Genomic DNA, 18,023 nt, shown 5'->3' with positions numbered 1-18,023 from the left:
TGTGTTATTGTGTGTCTATGTGTGTCTGTGTGTGTTATTGTGTGTCTGTGTGTGTCTATGTGTGTCTGTGTGTGTCTGTGTGTGTCTATGTGTGTTATTGTGTGTCTCTGTTTGTCTATGTGTGTCTTTATGTGTCTGTGTGTCTTATTGTGTGTCTTTGTGTGTCTGTGTGTGTCTGTGTGTTTTATTGTGTGTCTGGGTGTCTTATTGTGTGTCTTTGTGTGTCTCTGTGTGTCTGTGTGTTTCTGTGTGCGTTATTGTGTGTTATTGTGTGTCTGTGGGTCTTGTGTGTTATTGTGTGTGTCTGTGTGCGTTATTGTGAGTCTGTGTGTGTTATATTTTGTGTCTGTGTCTGTGTGTGTTATTGTGTGTTATTGTGTGTCTGTGCGTCTTATTGTGTGCCTTTGTGTGTCTGTGTGTGTCTGTGTGTCTGTGTGCGTTATTGTGTTATTGTGTGTCTGTTGGTCTTGTGTGTTATTGTGTGTGTCTGTTTGCGTTATTGTGAGTCTATGTATGTTATTGTGTTATTGTGTGTGTCTGTGTGAGTCTTTGTGTGTTATTGTGTGTGTCTGTGTGTGTCTTTGTGTGTCTGTGTGTGTCTGTGTGCGTCCTCCGGCCGCTGAGGCTTCATCCAGCCAGTGCAGGGAGAGGCAGGAGGAACTGTGTGACGGGAGAACGAGGAGCTCAGACACACTGATTGTTGGTTTTGTGTTCAGTTGATCGTTGAGGCTGAGCTGCTGCTTCCTTCAGCGTTTGGATTATTTTACCTGGACTCAGGTAAGACCAGCTTCACCTGGAGCCACTTTAGTTTCTCCTCAGGACACAGAAAACTGTCCAGAAAAACTTTAGCCGACAGAATTCAAGTTTATTAAATTAACGCATCTTAAACCAGGTTTTAATTTTATGTTTGTTAATCAGCAGCCGGTTAAAATGTGTTTGATGTTTATTTTATTTCATTAATGAAGATTCTAGTGAATTATTTCATTCTAGGAGGAGATTTAATGATGATTTAATTAGAACAAAAGTAGCCTTTTATAAAAACAGATAAATATAATAATATACTAATGAAATGCATTTTACAGAAATGTTCAACCACAACATTTTAAATATGAAATAGTTTTCTGGAGATTTGATTTCTTTAAAGATTAAATCTGAAATATTTCATCAACCACTGATTTTAATTTCTGACAGTTAATTTTCCATCTTAATTATTCCTGAATAAACTCATAAACCTGCAGTGAAACCTGAATAAACTCATGAACTTAATAATCATTTCTGTTACTTTTCTAACTAATATGAATTCAGATTAAACAAAAACCCAGAAAATTAATCCACAGGGTAAAATAAATCAGTTTAGTTGTCATTTTCACAATAAAAGTGTAATTATCACATTTAATTTGACATTTTAACCCAAACCGTCATCATAAACAAAAGATTTCCTGCAGAATAAACAGCATAAAATAAATAAATCGTCTGAATGACGTCTGTGAGGCTGAAAAGTCTCAAAGAAAAAGCTTCAGACGGCTGCATTAATAAGAAATATTTCCTATAACTGATTATTTTAACTGATTATTATTTATCTGAAGATAAATTCATGATTTTCATAAATATCTTTTGGTCTTTAAAATAAATTCTGTGGAATGAAAATGCCTTAAATGGGAAAATAATTAATTACAGCAGCGTGTTAATAGAATAATGATTATTAATAAAATAATAATTCTAATTACGGCAGCATGTTAATTAAATAATAATAATTATTCCTGTATTTACTGTCGAGTTTCTGTTCGACCGGACAAAGAAAATCAAAGCAGACAGACTGAAACGACGTCAGGAAATCAGTTTTATGATTTCTATGGATTCATATTAAACTGGATTCAGCTTTAAATGATCAGAAATCAGGTTTTTAATCCAGTTTAGTGATGAAACGAACACAAAATATCCTGTCTGATGCCTCAATTGTTGAGAATTAAAGACTAAAATTAAATAAATTAAATAGAAAATTCACAGATTCAGGTTTACTTTTTATTATCAGGAATAATTTCACGTCCATATTCAACTCATTTCAGGCTGATTTTAATCCAATAAATGGATTAATTTGAAGATAAATTGAAGAAACTTGTTGGATTTAAATAATTGATGGATTCATTTAGAGAACGGATCCGTTTGAAGCTTTAAATCCTCCAGAGAATCATTTTAAAACGGCCTCCGATACGTCCTGAAATAGGTTTATTATTAGAACTAATACAAGTTTTATTCTTAGAATAAATTCAGGTTTTATTATTAGAATAAATTCAGATTTAATTATTAAAATAAATTCAGATGTAATTATTGGAATAAATTCGGGTTTTATTACTAGATTTATTCAGGTTTATTTATGGAATGAATTCAGGTTTTTATCTTCAGACATCAGTAAATGAATGAATCCTTTCATTAGTTTGGTTCATTTAAAGCTGCAGCATTTTATCCACTCATTTAATAAAGTTATTATTATTATTATTATTATTATTATTATTATTATTATTATTATTATTATTATTATTATTATTATTATTATTATTATTAATAATAATAAAGTTCTCTATGTTCTGAGTGTTCTCCGTGTGTTCTCTGAGTGTTCTCTGTGTGTTCTCTGAGTGTTCTCCATGTGTTCTCTGAGTGTTCTCCGTGTGCTCTCGGAGTGTTCTCTGAGTGTTTTCTGAGTGTTCTCAGTGTGTGTGGTCCAGGATGAAGGTGGAGGGTCTGCAGGAGGACGGGGACTCCTCCTCGGGTTCCGGACCGGACCGGAGCAGCCCCGGCTCGGCGGAACGCTGCATGTCTCGGCTGCTGAGCGCCGTGGAGAACGAGCTGCAGGCCGGCCGGGAGAAAGGAGACCCGACGGAGAGGGAGCTCAGGGTGGTTCTGGAGGACGCCGAGCTCTGGAGAAAGTTCCAGCAGATCACCAATGAGATGATCGTCACCAAGAACGGAAGGTGAGAGCAGAACCTCCAACCTTAAAGAGCAGGAAGAGCTTCAGTTAACCTCCTAAAGTGTTGGAGAACATCTGGTCTAGAACCTCCTGCGATCAGAACCTCACTTTGGCTTCATTGGTTTCCACTCAACAAGTCCCCTGAAACTCTTCAAGAACCTTAACAAACATGTCTAGATCCTCCTTCATTTCTTCTGAACACCTCTAAAACCTCCACAGCCTCAACAAGAACCTCACTGAAAGAACCCAAAGTCTCCAAGACCTTCAGAAACTCAGCAAACACATCAACGGACATCTAAAGAACCTCCATCCTTACCTCTGGAACCAAGGAGGTTGGTCACCGAGAGGTAATGAAGGAGGTTCTAGAGGTGTTTGTTGAAGAGGTTCTGGGTTCTTTAAGGAGGTTTAGGAGGTTTTAGAGGTGTTTGTTGAAGTTCTTGAGGAGGTCCTGGGTTCTTTAAAAATTTTTCATGGTCCTTGTTGAGGTGAGGGATACTTTTTAGTGGTTCCAGAGATAATAGAGGAGGTTTTACATTTATTTCTAGAGGTTCTGCAGGTCTTAATGAGGTTCAGATTCTTTCAGGAGGTTTTATGTGTGTTTGTTGAGGTTCTGTAGGTTTTAAGAAGGTTTATTTGCTGTTTGTTGGACTTCTTAAGGAGATTCTGATTCTTTAAGGAGGTTTTATTTGTGTTTCTTGGGGTTCTTCAGGAGGTTCTCATTCTTTGAGGAGGTTCTAGAGGCTGAATGAAGCAGCTCAGGGTTCCAGTGAAGTCACAAAGACGTTTCTCTGATCATGAAGTCCTGATTTTATCAGCAGGTTTGGAAAAACAGATGTTCTTTAAATTCATCAGATTGAATCAGTGGAAACAGGAAATAAGAAGAAAATGTTCTGACCAGATGTTGTCTGGGATGAAGGAACCCTGACTGGAACTGGAGGGGTGGTTTGAAAGGAAAAGCAAAGAAATCCTGGTTCTGCTGGTTCTCCTGGTTGTATTGGTTCTGCTCAGTCCAGATGTGCTGTTCTGTTTTCTACAACCCGGTGTTTTGCAGAGTTCAGTGAATACTGAAGGAATATTTGGTGGATCATTCTGCTGCTAATTGAGGTTCTTTATTAGCCTCGTTAGCAGTTCAGCGTGGGGTTCTCTGGTTGTTCTCTGGTTGTGCTCTGGATGTTCTTTGGGTGTTCTCTGGGTGTTCTAGCTGAGGTGTGTTGATCTGTCGAGAAACTCTCCATTTACACCTGCAGGGAACATTTCAGCTGCTGTCAGTGGAAATCTTTAGGAGAGAGGTTTACATAAACACAGCTTGTTTTACACCGTAAAACAAACACACCTCCAGTAACGACCCTGAAACAAACGCACCTCCATAACGACCATAAAACAAACGCACCTGCAGTAATGACCCTGAAACAAATGCACCTCCAGTAACAACCCTGAAACAAACACACCTCCATATCGACCATAAAACAAACGCACCTCCATAACGACCATAAAACAGACGCACCTCCATAATGACCGTAAAAGAAACGCACCTCCAGTAATGATCCTAAAACAAACGCACCTCCATAATGACCATAAAACAAACGCACCTTCAGTAATGACCCTAAAACAAACGCACCTCCAGTAACGACCCTGAAACAAGCGCACCTCCATAACGACCATAAAACAAACGCACCTCCATGACGACCCTAAAACAAACGCACCTCCAGTAACGACACTAAAGCAAACGCACCTTCAGTAATGACCCTAAAACAAACACACCTTCATAACGACCTTAAAACAAACGCATCTACATTAATGACCATTAAACAAGTGCACCTCCATAACGACTGTAAAACAAACGCGCCTTCAGTAATAACCCTAAAACAAACGCACCTCCATAGCGACTCTAAATGAAACGCACTTTCAGTAGTGACCCTAAAACAAAAGCACCTACAGTAATGACCCTAAAACAAACGCACCTCCATAACGACCATAAAACATACGCACCTTCTGTAATAATCCTAAAACAAACGCACCTCCATAACGACTGTAAAACAAATGCACCTTCAGTAATGACCCTAAAACAAACGCACCTCCATAACGACTCTAAATGAAACGCACCTTCAGTAGTGACCCTAAAACAAAAGCACCTACAGTAATGACCCTAAAACAAACGCACCTCCATAACGACTGTAAAACAACTGCACCTTCAGTAATGACCATAAAACAAATGCACCTCCATAACGACTGTAAAACAAACACACCTTCAGTAATGACCCTAAAACAATTTCACCTCCATAACGACTGTAAAACAAATGCACCTACATAACGACCGTAAAACAAACGCACCTCCATAACGACCCTAAAACAAACGCACATTCAGTAATGCCCCTAAAACAAACACACCTCCATAACGACCATAAAACAAGTGCACCTCCATAACAACCGTAAAATAAATGCACCTCCATAACGACTGTAAAACAAATGCACCTCCAGTAACGACCCTAAAACAAATGCACCTCCATAACGACTGCAAAATAAACACCTACATAACGACCGTAAAATAAACGCACCTCCATAACGACCGTAAAACAAAGCACCTCCAGTAACGACCCTAAAACAAATGCACCTCCAGTAATGACCCTAAAACAAACGCACCTCCAGTAACAACCCTAAAACAAACGCACCTCCAGGAAAGACCCTAAAACAAATGCACCTACATAACGACCGTAAAACAAACGCACCTCCAGTAACGACCCTAAAACAAACGTACTTCCAGTAACGACCCTAAAACAAACACACCTCCAGTAATGACGCTAAAACAAACGCACCTCCAGTAATGACCCTAAAACAAACGCACCTCCATTAACGACTGTTAAACAAATGAGCTGCTCGGACAGAAGTGAGAAAATGATGAGGCGTTTCAGACTAATTTTTAGTCTTCAGACTTTTTTTCCCCAAATGTATTTTTAAATTTAATTTAACAAAGAGATAACTGAGATAACAGATGCATAATAATAACCATCAAAAATAATAATAATCATAATAACAATAGTAATAACAATGATAATAATAATGATAGTAATAATAACCATAATAATAATCATAATAATAATCAGACACATTCAGGAGTTGAACTTGAAGAAGCTGAATCTAAAATGAATGAATGAATGAATGGTTTTATTTCAGTTACAAAATTATAGTACAAAAACTTCATTTTATGCGTTCAAAATCTCAGCAGTTTTAACCTGAACCAGATAAAAACCTCTAGTGAAATGTTCTAATGAATGTTTAGACGGGTTAAAGGTACAGCCGGATGGACTGAAGTTCTATAAATGTTAGTTTAATGTTTCCATCAACAGATTTAATCCAGAGAAGATCTGCATCCGTCAGAGACCACATCTGGTTCTGTGATGAATAAAATCAAACATTTCCGTCGCTTTGTCTCCTGGATGTCAGTTCCTCAGTCAGAAACAAAATCAGAATGAAAACAGAATCAGAGGAAGAAAATAAAAATGTGTTCATTAAAGTCTCCGTTTATTCCAGTCAGACACAAACCAATGAACAAAGTTTAGAATTTATCAGCTGAACGGGCAGATTCTCTTCAAGAGCTTGACCAGATGTTTCCATCGATGAACCAGATGTTTCTATCAATAAATCTGATGTTTTTATTGACAAATCAGACGTTTCTATTGATAAACCAGATTTTTCTATCAATAATCCAGATGTTTTTATTGATAAACCAGATGTTTATATTCATAAATCAGATGGGTTTCTTGATAAATGTGACTGAATCAGGGTCATTTTATAACTGCAGGACTTTTTGTATCATAGTCGACATTTTAGCTGTTTTCAGGCCTAAAACCAACATGGCCGCCTATAACCAAACAGCACATGGCATTTTAGAGAAAGATTCTTCTAAATATTATAGATACAACTGATTTCTACAGATATTGTAGTAAACCTGTTGAATACTTTCTATTAAATCAGTCAGAAAGCCTTGGAGTCTGGCCAGTCTGTTCTTCAGGAGGAAATGACATCATGTGGAGCAGGTCATGTGATCTGGAATTAACACACTTCCTGGAGAGGTGTTTTGTAACAGGGAACTTAGTGTAAAGGGATTTAATTTGCTATTTTCCATATAAAATGTGATATATTGCCAAAAAAGAAATATCTGTCATGATTCTCTCAACTTAATAAAAAGAACACAATCAAAACTATTTCTGAATCAGCTCATTTTATTATTGTTTAGCTCATTAGAAGGTGGTTGGTGTTAAATTCAGACGGTTATTTAGTTGATAGTTTAGTGACATCCAGTCATTTTTGTTAATAAGTGATTGTTTCCATAATAAATAATGATGGAATTTGTAAAGACATGATCATAATGGACATAAAAACATTAGTTTTTTAAATTACTTTTAATAAAAATGTATGCAGATATATCCCATGGACTTCAGAAGTCCCTCAGTTATAGACTGCTCTGGACAATTTTCTGGTCATTTTCAACAAATTTTATGTCAGCTTGGATTTTTTTCTCATCATTTTGGATCATTTTGTGTCTTTGGGATAATTTTAAGTTCATGTCATTCTGGACTAACTTTTTGTAATTATGGATCATTTTCAAGTCATTCTGGACGGGTCAGTATAGAATTATGGGACTTTTTGTATCATAGTTGACATTTTAGTGACAGTCCCTCAATTATGTATTGACCCACTAGATGTTTATATTGATAAACCAGATGTTTTTATTGGTAAACCAGATGTTTTCGACTGAACCAGATGTTTTTATTGGTAAACCAGACTTTTTTATTTTATTTTATTTATTTATTTTATTTTATTTCTACCTATGACTCACCCGAGCATCCTCACTGATGGACTTCCTGTGTCCTCCAGGAGGATGTTCCCGGTGCTGAAGGTCAGTGTCTCCGGTCTGGATCCCAGCTCCATGTACTCCTTCCTGCTGGACTTCGTTCCGGCCGACAGCTGCCGCTGGAAGTTCGTGAATGGGGAGTGGGTGGCGGCCGGCCGGGCGGAGGGGCGGGGCGAGGGGCGGGGCCACGGCGGCATCTACATCCACCCAGACTCTCCCAACTTTGGAGCCCATTGGATGAAGGCAGCCGTGACCTTCAACAAGGTCAAACTGACCAACAAGGTGAACGGAGGAGGACAGGTGAGGTTCAGACTAAACCACTGGTTCATTCTTCACTCAGTTCTTCAGAAGTTCTCCTTCAGTCCTCCTCATGGAGGAACCAGAGTCCAATCACTTCTGCTCACATCTTCTCTGTTGTCTTCAGCTGCTCTTTGCTGGAGGGGTTCTGTTGTTCTAACTTTCTCTGGAGAACACTTCAAAGGTTCTGCTGGCTTCAGGACTCACACTGTCCAGGTCCTGATTCCACCTGGTTCTAGTGGAGAAACCCACCTCCGTGCTCCACTGTCAGGACTCTAACCCTACCTCGTGATCAGTGGTACTATGACTCCTTCTAGACCTCCTGATTAGTGATACTATGACTCCTTCTAGACATCCTGATTAGTGGTGCTATGACTCCTTCCAGACCTCCTGATTAGTGGTACTGTGACTCCTTCCAGACCTCTTGATTAGTGGTACTGTGACTCCTTCCAGACCTCCTGATTAGTGGTGCTATGACTCCTTCTAGACCTCCTGATTAGTGGTACTGTGACTCCTTCCAGACCTCCTGATTAGTGGTACTGTGACTCCTTCCAGACCTCCTGATTAGTGGGACTGTGACTCCTTCCAGACCTCCTGATTAGTGGTACTGTGACTGCTTCCAGACCTCTTGATTAGTGATACTGTGACTCCTTCTAGACCTCCTGATTAGTGGTGCTATGACTCCTTCTAGACCTCCTGATTAGTGGTACTGTGACTCCTTCCAGACCTCCTGATTAGTGGTACTGTGACTCCTTCCAGACCTCCTGATTAGTGGGACTGTGACTCCTTCCAGACCTCCTGATTAGTGGTACTGTGACTGCTTCCAGACCTCTTGATTAGTGATACTGTGACTCCTTCTAGACCTCCTGATTAGTGGTGCTATGACTCCTTGTAGACCTCCTGATTAGTGGTACTGTGACTCCTTCCAGACCTTCTGATTAGTGGTGCTATGACTCCTTCTAGACCTCCTGATTAGTGATACTGTGACTCCTTCTAGACCTCCTGATTAGTGGTGCTATGACTCCTTCTAGACCTCCTGATTAGTGGTGGTATGACTCCTTCTAGACCTCCTGATTAGTGGTACTGTGACTCCTTCCAGACCTCCTGATTAGTGGGACTGTGACTCCTTCCAGACCTCCTGATTAGTGGTACTATGACTCCTTCTAGACCTCCTGATTAGTGGTGCTATGACTCCTTCTAGATCTCCTGATTAGTGGTGCTATGACTCCTTCTAGATCTCCTGATTAGTGGTGCTATGACGCCTTCTAGACCTCCAGATTAGTGGTAGTGTGACTCCTTCTAGATCTCCTGATTAGTGGTGCTTTCACTCCTTCAAGACCTCCTGATTAGGGGTACTGTGACTCCTTCTAGACCTCCTGATTAGTGGTACTATGACTCTTTCTAGACCTCCTGATTCGTGGTGCTATGACTCCTTCAAGACCTCCTGATTAGTGGTGCTATGACTCCTTCTAGACCTCCTGATTAGTGGTGCTATGACTCCTTCAAGACCTCCTGATTAGTGGTACTATGACTCCTTCTAGACCTCCTGATTAGTGGTGCTATGACTCCTAGACCTCCTGATTAGTGGTACTGTGACTCCTTCTAGATCTCCTGATTAGTGGTGCTATGACTCCTTCTAGACCTCCAGATTAGTGGTAGTGTGACTCCTTCTAGATCTCCTGATTAGTGGTGCTATGACTCCTTCTAGACCTCCTGATTAGTGGTGCTATGACTCCTTCAAGACCTCCTGATTAGTGGTACTATGACTCCTTCTAGATCTCCTGATTAGGGGTACTGTGACTCCTTCTAGACCTCCTGATTAGTGGTACTATGACTCTTTCTAGACCTCCTGATTCGTGGTGCTATGACTCCTTCAAGACCTCCTGATTAGTGGTGCTATGACTCCTTCTAGACCTCCTGATTAGTGGTGCTATGACTCCTTCAAGACCTCCTGATTAGTGGTACTATGACTCCTTCTAGACCTCCTGATTAGTGGTGCTATGACTCCTTCTAGACCTCCTGATTAGTGGTGCTATGACTCCTTCAAGACCTCCTGATTAGTGGTACTATGACTCCTTCTAGACCTCCTGATTAGTGGTGCTATGACTCCTTCTAGACCTCCTGATTCCTGCTGACTGTGCTTCACTGGTTTTTAGTTGCTCACTGATCTTCCTGGATCTTTTTCCGTCTTTGTCGAGTCTCTCAGTCAGATGTTTCTCTTCCCCGGTTCAGTTCTTTTCCATGTGAAGCCATGATGCAGACATAGATAGACACAGTCCATAGGTCCAGGACTGAGAACGTTCTGCTGTTCTCAGCTCATTTAGAACCATGTTCATCAGTTAGACTGACTGGAATCACAGCTGGACTCTTAAACGTCGTCTGTCTAACTTCTTCTCATCGTTGATCAGAGTAAATGTTCTCCTGTTGTTGTTTCAGTAATCAGATTACTGTGAGGTGGTTTAGAGTATTCTGGTACTAAGTACTGCAGTACTTGTAGTAAAGTGTGAAAGTTTTTCGATCATCTGTGGATCAGAGGTAGTTCCACCGTCAGTCAGTCAGTCAGTCAGGCAGTCAGGAGAGTTTATGGAGTGGAGCCATCTTTGTCTTTTGGCCCAAACACTCTTTTATCCATCTGTCTTTTCTCCCTCGTCCATCAAGCCCCCCCTCACTAACGAGACCAATTAACCAATGGGAGCTCTCGGAGCGGCTGACAAAAACAAACAGTTTTCTATGGAGATTGAGAGGCTGGCTTCAGATGTGACCCGGCTGGCGGAGCACATTAGCTGGAGTGTGTGTGGGCTCGCTGTGAATATAGTTTACCTCGCTCTGCCTCCAGCATCTCAAGCATGATGGCCAAATTAATTTCCCGGTAAAAAACATAATTACCATAATGTACAAATAAGCTGAGCAATTATTTCATTACAGCGAGCCTCTGTGTTCCAGCTCGCATTACGGCGGCCTGTGCGTGTCATGTTTGGACACGGATAATGGGTAAACACAAACAACGGCACTGCCAGTTCAGTGTGTGTGTGTGTGTGTGTGTGTGTGTGTGTGTGTGTGTGTGTGTGTGTGTGTGTGTGTGTGTGTGTGTGTGTGTGTGTGTGTGTGTGTGTGTGTGTGTGTGTGGTGAACAGCTCTCGACAGGAAGTGCATTAAACTGCCGCCGGCCAATTAAGAGCTGTTTATCCCGTTCCCGTGGTTACGAGGGGGCGAGCAGGTGAAGTGAGCGAGGAGAGGGACTGAAGTGGTTAATTAGAGGCTGTAGTCTCTCGCCCACTAAAAGACAACACAGAGAGACTCTCATCATGGAGAGGACGATAATGGACAGGAGGAGACGAGGACAAGTGGAGGAGAAGAAGTGGACAAGACGAGGAGAAGACGTGAAGAAGAGAAGACGAGGAGAAGACCAGGAGAAGACCAGGAAAAGAGGAGAAGAAGAAAAAGAAAAGACAAAGAGAGGAAGAGGAGAAGATGAAGAGAAGAGGAGAAGAAGAAAAAGAGAAGACGAGAAGACATGAAGAAGAGAAGAAGAAAAAGAGAAGACGAGGAAAAGAGGAGAAGAAAAAAAGAGAAGACGAGGAGAAGAAGAGGAGAAGATGAGGAGAAGAGGAGAAGACGAGGAGAAGAGGAGAAGAAGAAAAAGAGAAGACAATGAGAAGATGAGAAAAAGAGGAGAAGAAGAAAAAGAGAAGATGAGGAGAAGAAGAGGAGAAGATGAGAAGAGGAGAAGACGAGGAGAAGAGGAGAAGAAGAAAAAGAGAAGACGAGGAGAAGGAAACGAAGAAGAAAGAAAGAAAAAAAACTTCAAAGAACCAAACTGTGATTCCAGTCAGTCTAACTGATGAACATGGTTCTAAAATGAGCTGAGAACAGCGGAACGTTCTCAGTCCTGGACCTATGGACTGTGTCTATCTATGTCTGCATCATGGCTCCACATGGAAAAGAACTGAACAGAGGAAGAGAAACATCTGACTGAGAGACTCGACAAAGATGGAAAAAGATCCAGGAAGATCAGTGAGACACTAAAAACCAGTGAAGCACAGAGTCAGCAGTAATCAGGAGGTCTAGGAGGAGTCATAGTACCACTAATCAAGAGGTCTAGAAGGAGTCATAGTACCACTAATCAGGAGATCTAGAAGGAGTCATAGTACCACTAATCAGGAGGTCTACAAGGAGTCATAGTACCACTAATCAGGAGATCTAGAAGGAGTCATAGAACCACTAATCAGGAGGTCTACAAGGAGTCATAGTACCACTAATCAGGAGATCTAGAAGGAGTCATAGAACCACTAATCAGGAGGTCTACAAGGAGTCATAGAACCACTAATCAGGAGGTCTAGAAGGAGCAGAGGTGGGCAGAGGATCCAAAAATTGTACTCAAGTAAGAGTAACGTTACTTCAAAATAATATCACTCAAGTAGAAGTAAAAAGTAGTCATCCAAAAAATTACTCAAGTAAGAGTAAAAAAGTATTTGCTGAAAAGACTACTCAAGTACTGAGTAACCATTTGATTGTAACGTCCGATCTATTTTTTAGAAATGATTTGATCAGACACACAAAAATGTCAAATAATGTGAAAATTCTGGTATTTCCAAATAATAAAAGAAAAAAATAGCAAAAATAAAGAACATCATTTCAAAATGACAAGATAAGGCACAAGAAACACAAATTTCCAAATGTCAGTTTTTCACAACATAAAGTGTCGGAAACAAATACCTGTAGTAAGGTAACGTTTTATGTTTGAACAGTGCAAACTACTTCCAGTGACAACATGTACTGCATGCTGTATTTAACTTCCCAAAAAAAATGGCACAGGCTCAGTAGATAGAAAATAACATTACAACTCGGGCTGGACCCGAATATCCCAATATTCGGTCGTCTGATCCGCCATCCGGCTGTATCACGCGGGGTTACCAAGCATGATGTCACGCTTCACTTCGCCCATGTTAGTAAGCAGAAAACAAGAGCCGAAGACAGAGATATCCATGCTAATGCTATGCTAATGTTGTCAGACTCCGAAGCAAGATCAAACATCTCGAAAACGACCCTTTTTTCATTCCTTGTCTGCTACGTGTGAAGAGTTTTTGCCGCTATGCCGCCACAATTTGTGACTGCAGGGTGACGTCTGGTGAAACGGAGTCACGTGATGATTGTTGCTTCATCTGATTGGTGAAACACAGTCATGTGGTAGTTCCACTGGGTTCTCTCTGATAAATAAAGCAGATCTAATGTGGTAAATAAAGTAATGAGTCGAGTGTAGCTCAGTGTAACAGAGTAAGAGCAGCATTTTTGCTTCACAAATCTACTCAAGTAAAAGTAAAAAGTATGGCAGAGTAAAACTACTCTCAGAAGCACATTTTTTTCGAAAAGTTACTCAAATAAATGTAACGAAGTAAATGTAACTCGTTACTACCCACCTCTGAGAAGAAGTCATAGTACCATTAATCAGGAAGTCTAGAAGGAGTCATAGTACCATTAATCAGAACTTCCAGATGAAAGTTTGCTGAAGAACATGAGAAGAAGCATGATGGATGCTGGAGAGCATTCTTTGGTCAGATGAAGACAAATGAGTTGGGCTCAGATGGAGTCCAGATGTTTGGTGAGAACCTGACCAGGACTACCACAGTGGATGCATAGTCCTGATGGTGAAGCACAGAGGTGGGTTTCTCCACTAGAACCAAGTGGAATCAGAACTTGTACAGTGTGAGTCCTCAAGCCAGCAGAACCTTTGAGGTGTTCTCCAGAGAAAGGTAGAACAACAGAACCCCTCCAGCAAAGAGCAGCTGAAGAACACAGAGAAGAATGTGAGACGATGTGATGTTTCAGGTGCTCTTCCTGCAGTTCATTGTCGCTTCTATGAACAGGTACTGGCAGTATCAACAGGTATAACCAGATATAACCAGGTATAACCAGGTGTGACCAGGTATGACCAGGTATAACCAGGTGTGACCAGGTATAACCAGGTATAACCAGGTGTGACCAGGTATAACCAGGTGTGACCAGGTGTAAACATCTATCAACAGGTATAAACTGTCTCTTCTCCTTGTTTCTTCCAGATTATGTTGAACTCTCTCCATAAATACGAGCCTCAGCTCCACATCGTTTGTGTCGGTTCTCGCCACCGTCTGGTTTCCAACATTTCCTTCAAAGAAACTCAGTTTATTGCCGTCACCGCCTACCAGAATGAAGAGGTACCAATACTCTGATTCATTCAACCAGATTAAACTCACATTAAACCAGATTAAACTAGATTAAATTCACATTAAACCAGATTAAACTAGTCTTACACAGATTTCTTGTCTGCAGATCACAGCTCTGAAGATCAAATACAACCCATTTGCTAAAGCTTTCCTGGATGCCAAGGAGAGGTACCAACACACACATACAATATACACAAAGTACACACTACATACACAATATACACAACATATACTGCAAACACTGTGTGATGGCAGCGTCTGATTGGTCCTCAGGAACCCAGGGGGGCGGGGCTTACCAGACTCGTCAGAGAATCGAGTTGGAATTCAACCATGTGAGTTAAAAACATGTTTTATCTTCATTTTTACTTTTACCACTATTCCTACTATTTACTGCAGTATAACGTATTATTTACCTCGATTATTACTATTTACTGCAGTATAACATGTATTATTATTATTTACTGCAGTATAACATGTATTATTTACCTCTATTATTACTATATATTGCAGTGTAGCATGTATTATTACTATTTACTGCAGTATAATATGTATTATTTAGCACTATTATTACTATATACTGCAGTATAACATGTATTATTTATCTGTATTATTACTATTTACTGCAGTATAATGTGTATTATTACTATTTACTGCAGTACAACATGTATTATACATTAACAGATAAAGTTCTTCTGGTGGTTTTTTTAGTTTCCATGATGTGAAGTCTAGTGGCCAGTGGAGTAAATAATGGTGTCATCAGCATAGAGATGTATCTGGAGGCACCAATAGCTTTGGTTACATCATTTATTTAGATGGAAAACAAAGTTGGGCCCAAGAGTTCTCTGGCTTTACTTGCTGTATACGATCACTGAAGGTCTTGATGATGGTGGCTCGACCCATCTGCTGGTGGTGACCTTCATGCCCATGAAGATGAGCTGGTTCAGTTTGTTGTTTTGTGGTTGTTGAGTGTTGTGGTCAGCAGTGACGTTGAATCCTTTGATGTTTGTTTCAGGTTGGTCTTTGTGCTCGGCCGGAGGAGGCGGAGCTTTTCCTTACAGCAGCAGCCTCCCACTGACATCACATCATCACCATGGTTACAAACACCATGGTTACCCCGGGAGACACACACCTTACCCAACTGCCTACCTGCCGCACCGCTCACACTCATCAGGTAAAATATTGTAGAAATACTTCAAAAGATCTGATTTATATACAGCATGTATAAACTGTTTATATATTCAGTATACAGATATGTGCTTGTACCTGTAGTACTGATGCAGTACAGACTGTACCTGTAGTACTGAAGCAGTACTCAGAGTACATCTGATGCAGTACTGACTGTGTTTATGTCTGAAGGTGTCCAGGTCCTATCAGATGGTTGGACCAGTTCTTCTCCTCGTCCTGCCTCCTCCTCCTCCTCCCTCCCCCTGACCAGCGGTGCTCCTTCCTCACAGGCCCCTCCCCCCCACAACTCCAGGTGAGGCTCCGCCCACAGCCACAGGTGTTCCATTAACCATACAGGTGATGTACAGGTGAACTAACTCTGTGTGTTTCCAGTCAGTATCCCTGTCTGTGGACGGTCAGCTGCAGTGAGCTAAGCCCCTCCCACTCACCATGCAGCGCTCTCCATGGACCAATCAGCAGCGAGAACCTCATGCAGCCTCCCAGTCACGGGCGAGTAGGCGGAGCTGGGTGGCCACCTGGTCCCACCCACTCTTTCTGAGGAGGGATGTGATTGGCTGAGATGAATCACACTGACTACCCACTAGGAGGTTATAAGTGACCACTGATCACAGCTGGTAACTGCTGGTAACCAGTGGTAACCAGTAATAACCAGTGGTAACCAATGATAACCAGTGGTAACCAGTGGTAACCGCTAGTAACCAGTGGTAACCGCTAGTAACCACTGGTTACCAGCGGTAACTAGTGGTAACCGCTATTGATGTGCATTTGTACATACTGGCAGCTAATAGTGAGTATTTGTGACTATTTGTAAAAACAGAAACTGCAAACTCATGACTACTTGTATTTAACCACACATACTGGTGGCTACTAGTATCTATCAGTGGCTACTAATATCTACTGGTGGCTACTAGCATCTACTTGTGGCTACAAACATCTACTGGTGGCTACTAATATGTACTGGTGGCTACTAATATCTACTGGTGGCTGCTAGTATCTACTGGTGGCTACTAATATCTACTGGTGGCTGCTAATATCTACTGGTGGCTACGAATATCTACTGGTGGTCATTAATATCTACTGGTGGCTACTAATATGTACTGGTGGCTACTAATATGTACTGGTGGCTACTAATATCTACTGGTGGCTGCTAGTATCTACTGGTGGCTACTAATATCTACTAGTGGCTACTAATATCTATTGGTGGCTACTAGTAACTACCAGTGACTACTAGTAACTGTCAGTGACTACTAGTAACTGTCAGTGACTACTAGTGATTACAAGTGACTACTAGTAACTACCAGTGACTACTAGTAACTGTAAGTGACTACTAGTAACTACCAGTGACTAATAGTAACTGTCAGTAACTGCTAGTAACTACCAGTGACTAATAGTAACTGTGAGTGACTGCTAGTAACTACCAGTGACTACTAGTAACTGTCAGTGACTACTAGTAACTACCAGTGACTACTAGTAACTATCAGTGACTACTAGTAACTACCAGTGACTACTAGTAACTACCTGTGACTCTTAGTAACTACCTGTGATTCCTACTAACTACCTGTGGCTACTAGTAACTATCAGTGAATATTACTAACTACCTGTGGTTCTGTGTACCTGATGGTAGTTATTGGTCCAAACCAGTACTACCTGTAAATACCTGTAAATATGTTGTGGTGATGTTGTGGCTACTGGTTGGTGTTGCTGGCTACCTGTACCTGCAGGTAAATTTACCTGTGACTCTCACAGTGCTGATGTTGTGGCGCCCCCTGCTGTCTGATTTACGTCCACGCTTGTTGTTTTTGTCTCTGATTGTTGCTGAGAAGCAGAAACCAACGATTAAACGACTTTGTTGTTCCAATTGTCGCTCTGCTCCGTGTCAATAAAGATTTACCAACAGTTTGACTGTAGTATTTGGTCATTTCTCAACACCAAGCTAGTACACCAAATACACCAAATACACCAAGTACACCAAGTACACCAAATACACCAAGTACACAAAGTACTCAGTACACCAAGAACGCAAAGTACTCAGTACACCAAGTACACTAAGTACACTAAGTACTCAGTACATCAAGTACATCAAGTACACCAAATACACCAAGTACTCAGTACAATAAGTCCACTAAGTACTCAGTACACCAAGTACACCAAGTACACCAAATACACCAAGTACACAAAGTACTCAGTACACCAAGAACGCAAAGTACTCAGTACACCAAGTACACTAAGTACACTAAGTACTCAGTACATCAAGTACATCAAGTACACCAAATACACCAAGTACTCAGTACAATAAGTCCACTAAGTACTCAGTACACCAAGTACACAAAGTACACTAAGTACTCAGTGGAACAGAGAACACATGGAGGTTAATGCGCAGATGGAACACCATCTACTCTGATTATCTTTACTGTGAAAAACAATGAAACAAAATACAATAACAGCCCTGCCTCATTACAACACAGGTGAGCTCCTACAGGTGAGCTCTAACAGGTGAGCTCTAACAGGTGAGATCCTACAGGTG

The 18,023-nt window shown here is 40.9% G+C and overlaps 1 protein-coding gene across 1 annotated transcript; it reads left to right on the top strand.

Moving 5' to 3' along the window:
• Positions 1-229: 229 nt before the first annotated feature.
• Positions 230-17,398, top strand: LOC111566061 (T-box transcription factor TBX19-like). Its single transcript, XM_035946511.2, has 9 exons — positions 230-777; positions 2,724-2,969; positions 7,841-8,117; positions 14,171-14,305; positions 14,421-14,482; positions 14,588-14,646; positions 15,327-15,485; positions 15,671-15,791; positions 15,872-17,398. The coding sequence occupies exons 2-9, from the start codon at positions 2,725-2,727 to the stop codon at positions 16,035-16,037; spliced, it is 1,224 nt and encodes a 407-aa protein (XP_035802404.1). The 5' UTR covers positions 230-777; position 2,724; the 3' UTR covers positions 16,038-17,398.
• Positions 17,399-18,023: the final 625 nt, after the last annotated feature.

The sequence above is a fragment of the Amphiprion ocellaris genome, chromosome 24, assembly GCF_022539595.1.
Source record: "Amphiprion ocellaris isolate individual 3 ecotype Okinawa chromosome 24, ASM2253959v1, whole genome shotgun sequence".
Taxonomy (NCBI): domain Eukaryota; kingdom Metazoa; phylum Chordata; class Actinopteri; family Pomacentridae; genus Amphiprion; species Amphiprion ocellaris.
The sequence above is the reverse complement of the archived record's forward strand: the minus strand, read 5'-3'. Positions and strand labels throughout refer to the sequence as shown.